This window comes from Rhinolophus sinicus, linkage group LG03 (assembly GCF_036562045.2).
Source record: "Rhinolophus sinicus isolate RSC01 linkage group LG03, ASM3656204v1, whole genome shotgun sequence".
Lineage (NCBI taxonomy): Eukaryota > Metazoa > Chordata > Mammalia > Chiroptera > Rhinolophidae > Rhinolophus > Rhinolophus sinicus.
The window spans coordinates 23,384,890-23,390,889 of record NC_133753.1 but is presented as its reverse complement, the minus strand read 5'-3'; the positions used below and the strand labels follow the sequence as shown (position 1 = coordinate 23,390,889).

Genomic DNA, 6,000 nt, shown 5'->3' with positions numbered 1-6,000 from the left:
CCCCCAGAAAGGACTACATCCGCACCGGAAGCAACCGGCAAAGTGCATCTTCGGCAACTCCCTTTTACCACAGGAGCGCAACCAGACCGCGAAACCTACAAATCTCTCTTTATACCAAGAATTCAGCAAGGGCTTGGGAGGCCAGCCAGTGGCAAAAAGTCGGGAATTCCTCTTTGATTCCCCCAGAGCACTCTGGAGACGCCGGGCATCGGTGCACGCTCTCAGGAGCTGCTGCCCGCGCGAGGAGACTCTATTTCGAGAGTTACCTCGGAAGGGCGGACGGGATTTTCTCGTGTGGTCCCCAAGGAAGGGGGCAAATGAATTTGAGGGGCAGTGCAAGGGGTGGGGGTTAACCGGGCGGTTTCCATGGCACCCGGGGCGTGGGGGAGGAATGTACCCCGCAAACTGTGGCGAAACAACTGGGCTGCCGGGCCAGCCCGGCTGGAGAGGGCGGGAGGGAGGGAGGACTGGGTGGGGGTGGGGGGAAGCCGGGCGGGACGGGGGCGGGGCGGTCACGTGCGCCCTAGGGGGCGAGGCCCCAAGCCCGCCCGGGAGTGAACCGAGTCCCGCGAAGTGGCTGCGCAAGAAGCGAACTCTTACCGGGACGGAGGGACTGAACGTGGCCAGAACGCCTTGGGAGGACTCAAGCCATCGGCGGCCAGGAGCGGGCTGAGACGTGTGCTGCCAGATTGGGGGACAGCGGGCCCCACGGAAAAGTGGGAACAGAAGCTTGGAGGCGAGCGTTGGGAGGCCCACTCGCGGCTTTTACACAGGCTTGAGTCTCCATTTCTTCTGGGGCAGACCCGGGCAAGTGTCCGGTCAGCTTTAAGGACCAGCCGAGGCTACTGTCCCTTAAGACTGCCGGAGCCCTCAGCAGCTGTCCAGAGCTCCAGGACAGGCCGTGGTCATGGTGAATGAAGATACCAACCTGGAGGAGCGCGATGGCATCCCTGAGCCGGAGTCTGCGCTCCAGGCGGACCCCAGCATCTCCGCCCACCCCAGCGTCTCGATCCATCCCAGCGTCTCTGCGTACCCCAGCAGTTCGGCCCACCCCAGTACGTTAGCCCAACCCAGTGGCTTGGCCCATCCCAGTATACCCGGCACAGAGGACCTCAGCGTGATCAAGGTGAGCAAGCGCCGTTGGGCAGTGGTCCTGGTGTTCAGCTGCTACTCTATGTGCAACGCCTTCCAGTGGATCCAGTATGGCTCCATCAATAACATCTTCATGAACTTCTACGGGGTCAGTGCCTTTGCCATCGACTGGCTGTCCATGTGCTACATGCTGACGTACATCCCTCTCCTGCTGCCAGTGGCCTGGCTGCTGGAAAAATTTGGCCTGCGCACCATCGCCCTCACGGGCTCTGCTCTCAACTGCCTGGGGGCCTGGGTGAAGTTGGGCAGCCTAAAGCCACATCTCTTCCCTGTCACCATCCTGGGCCAGGTCATCTGTTCTGTGGCCCAGGTCTTCATCCTGGGCATGCCCTCCCGCATCGCTTCCGTCTGGTTCGGGGCCAATGAGGTTTCAACGGCCTGTTCCATAGCTGTCTTTGGCAATCAGGTGGGTAGAGGAGTTGGTGGGTGTTCAGAGGAATGGGCATCACATTGGGGGACTGAATGTTTTAGATTGTATCCAGCTGTCCTTAACTGGGTGGGAGACTAATTTTCTGACTTCCACCGTGTTTGTGACGGGGTGACTTTGTGGCTGGGTGTGATTGAGTGATTCTGACGGGGTGACTGGGTAAGATAAGCGCAGGGAAACAAAAGGGGCGGACCTTTTCTTTCACCCTCAGTTTCTCCTCCCCCAGCAGAAAGCATGTTTCTAAAACATACAATGTTATTATTTCATTCCTAAACCTGGCAGTCCACCTTTGACTTCAGAAAAGCTATTTTTTTCTCAGGGAGCAGCTCCAAGGTGTCAGACTATTCTGGGTAGCGTCAGAATTTGGCAGGTGTGTTTAGCAGGACCAATCAGCTTTCCTAGAATGCAGTATCTACTGTACTACGTAGGGTTTCAGAGTGGTGCCCTCAGTCAGGTTTGGCACTGTTCTTACCTTCTTTTATACACAGCTAAAGCCAGGACAGTGGGAACAATGCCTTGGGCCAACCTCCTTCCCCGGGGTTTAGAGCCAAGTCTAGCAGGACGGAGTAGAAATCTCACTCTGAATTTCCAAAGACTAGAAACCTAGGAAAGGCCTGGAAAGCTCATCTCTTAATCCCTTCTCTTTGGAGGGAGCACCTCAAATTCTTTGCATCTCAATGTGATTATGACCCAGAAAGCTGGGCATGTTGTGAATCTGATTGCCTTCTCTAAGTACTTGAAGCAAATTATATGTGAAGTCCTTTTTTATCTGGACCACTGCTTCCAGGTCTCACTGCTTCCCAAGCACCCTCGTTTGTGGCTATGTGTTTAAAAATGACCAGTAACCTTTAGTTCTTATAAGTCTGTTTTATCTGACCTGTTCATTGCATTTAGAAAATTTAACCTTTCATTTAGAAATTTCTGCTTTGGGTCAGAAATTTCTAAAACTTTTCCAAAGGCAAATTTTTATTTGGCTCATCTTCACTACCAGGAAGTTAACTTGAGCTAAATTTTCCCATGGCAGTAAGTCCTGCCCGTTGAGTAACAGTGTAAGCAATCAGTGCACACAGAGAGATCCTCTTTAACACACAAACAGGCAACATAAAATCCTTTTCCTTGTTTACTTTCACCTGTTGATTTGAATGCCCTGAAGACTGAATTGATTTGAGGTCTGGGGATGAAACAAGATGGCTCTTTTGTTCAGGGCAACTAAAAGCTAGATGTTGAGGGTGACATTTACCAACCCCCATCCTCCAAAGTGATGTGACTGTGGATTTTAACATCCACATTGCAGCCCTGCTGGTGGGTTTGACATGACTGTATTTTTCCTTTATAGGAGGGTAAAGCTGGGGGGGCGGGGTTGTGGGTGAGGATGAGGGTGAAGGGCAGGACCTTTCGGGTGTCCAGAGGGATAACTCTCCCTATTTGCAGCAGACCAGCACACAGACAAGGTCACTGCAATCCCAAACCCTTTGTTTGAGGAGGGTAGGAGAACTGGGAGAAGCCCTCAGGTCGCCTGGTGCAATCAGAGAATCCAACACTTGTTTTGTTAACCATAAACCATAAACGATTAGGTTTTTAGACCGTGTGTGAGGGAACTTAACACCAGAAACGAGTGTATCTTTAAAATTGAATAAGAATAGTTATTCATTCCCCACCCCTAATCCTCACCAAAGCCAGGAAATCTAAGAATTTTACATTTAAAAGCACTCCGACAGCATATATTTGTATCAAGGAGCCATCTATTTAGTTTGATTATTACGGCTCAACCCACTGTGCTAAGTTAAAAGAATTATAAGAACATTGAATTGTTTATGCTTCCTCATGTAGAGATGAATGTTTGGTTCTCAGCGTGTGTTTTAACCTTTCTTTTTGAGTAAAGAATGGCTGAATGGAGGAGAAATGTTAACAGAGCACCTTGAGCTTTGCCGCTTAGAAAAAAGGCTCCACAAAACTGTTACACAGATTTCAAATGTCATTCCATAGAATAATTCTTCATGGCCTGCAAACTGCACATTGATTAGCAAAAACCCCTGTGCGCTCTGTCTCCTAGGGCTTCATATATGTACCAACCCCTGCTTGCAGTCAATCCAATATTCATTCATTCATTCATTCATTCATTCATTCATTCATTCATTCATTCAACAAGCACTTCCCTATGTGGGGGAGGAAGAAAAAAAATCTTCTGCTCTTCTAGATTCTTTAGGCTGGTCTGATAATTAAATCAACATGAGGCAGATGAACAAGACAAAATCGCCAAATTTAATTACTTATGTACATATGGGAACCCCATATATATGAGAGGTTCAGAGACAGAAAAGTAAAATGAGGTATATAATATCCTGAGCCAAGGACTAAGGTAGGACGCCTAGGGCTTCCGAGGGGAAGGAAGGTCGTTTGCAGGATAATAAGAAGAGTAGATGTTCAGTAATTGGAAGTTTGCCCTGCTCTATGGATAGGTCATCAAGGTTATTTTTGGTAATAATTCTTATTATGGGCATGGCCCCCAATTTAAATTCTTCTAGGTAGTTAAGGGAGAGGCAGAAGTTTCTCTTTAACCTGCAGGATCTCAGTTGCCTTCAGCTCGAAATAATCCATATGCCAAAGTAGTAAATTTTGAGGAGGCCTGTTTGGAACCCCTTCACCGGCTCCTACCTTTTTGCCAGACTCTGCTAGGGCTGCAAAGGTAACCCCTGCCTTCGCAGAGTTCTTGTACCAGATGTTTAAATTGTACCAGGCACCAAGATTCAGATAAAAACAAAAACCAGGAAACAAAAACAGATCAGAGTATAAAAGATTTATTTTCAGTTCTCCATGAGGTTTTTAGTATATTCTTTGCCTAATTGCTGTAGGAAAAATGAAAGGGGAGGGAAGCTAAATATCTATTAAACACCTATTCTGTTCAAGGCACTTTTTCATTTGTTATTTAATTTTTCAGTGCTATGAAGTAGGTGGAATTGCCCCATTGTTACAGGTGAGGAAATTGAGACCCATATAAATGGAGCAACCTTATTCACGGCCTTATAGCCGGCTAAGGTTGCTATAATCTCCCTGTTAGAAGGGAGATTTGAACCCAATTCCACCTCCAAAGCCCAACGGACCAATCTTAAGTCTTCCTGTGGATAAATCATATATATATTTTAAAAGGCAGGATTCTGAGGTTTGAATGGCAAAATTCAAACCTCTGTCTTAAGAGTTGTTGGTGGTGAACAAGTGTCCAGCAGTTTTCTCCAGAATTTGAGAGCCTCGCTCCTGTCTTCTGCTTGGAAGTTCCCGGCATTAGCACTGTCTTCCCACAGGGCTGATGCTGCAGCTTTGTTTGAGCTTAGCACGGAGGGCCACAAGAAAGTGGTTCCAGTCTCTGGGAAGAACAAACCAGTGAATCCTGAGCAGGGGTGAGACAGGGAAGGCGACGCGGACTGCAGCTGAGGCTCTTCCTTTTCGCTCTGACCAGTTGCACAGGTGGTAACAGCCTGCCATTTTTTAGCAACACTTGTTCTTTGTTTCAAGGGGAAAATGATCTGTGTGGTGTGGGGGGAATGGTTTGAATGATGTGGACACATTGTTACTGTGCAAGGGTTGGAAGAAAGCCTTGTGGTGCAGGCCGAGGGAGATGTGGGAGCTGAAAGAGGTCCTCACGTCCGCTCCAGCCCCAGGGAGGAAGGGACAGGAAGGGACTTCCTCAAGGACCCTTGGGCAGCTCGTAGCACAGTAACAGCGTAGAGAGAATCAGTTTACTTTCAAGATAAGGAAAATACAGTAACCTTACAGAATCAGTCTGTGGAAGCTATGGCTAACTGAGCTATGGAAAATAACACTGTCCAACAGAAACGGAATGCAAGCCACATATATAACTCAATTTTCTAGTAATCACATTAAAAATATATAAAATATAAATTAAAGTAAAAAGAACAGGTGAGATTAGTTTTAGTACTATATTTTATTTAACCCAGTATATCCAAAGTTATGTCAACATGTAATCACTATAATAAGATTCCTAACAAGCTATTTTACATTCTTTTTGCATACTGAGTCTTTAGAAATTGGCACATAGTTTACACTTACAGACGAACCACTTTTCCCAGCAAGAGCTGCGATGCGTTCTGTGGCAATGACGCTGTTTGTAGGGGAGAAAAAGCTTTCCTTGACCCTCTTAGCGTCCCTGTCTGGGTCTAAAAATCAGATAAAGTCATATTATCAGAAAATCATCCAAATTTATTTACTGTAAGTGTTACTTGACACGGGAGCCTTCATAGGGAAATGAAGAAACAGTTAAGACCTGTGTGCTTTGATGCCAGGTTTGATGAAGAGTGGACAGTCGTGGAGGAATATGACAGGTTAAGGAGTATGAGGGAATTGTAGTGAACCCGAGCAAGGCCTGTGTGCTTGGATTCTCCTTGGCAGCGAGCGTTCCTTTGTCT

At 47.4% G+C, this 6,000-nt stretch overlaps 1 protein-coding gene across 1 annotated transcript in view; it reads left to right on the top strand.

Moving 5' to 3' along the window:
* Positions 1–521: 521 nt before the first annotated feature.
* Positions 522–6,000, top strand: part of FLVCR2 (FLVCR choline and putative heme transporter 2) — a 52,545-nt gene continuing 47,066 nt past the window's right edge. Inside the window, exon 1 of the mRNA XM_019733702.2 lies at positions 522–1,558. Coding sequence (XP_019589261.2) covers positions 908–1,558 — 651 coding nt within the window. The 5' untranslated portion in view covers positions 522–907. The remainder of the gene's footprint in view (positions 1,559–6,000) is intronic.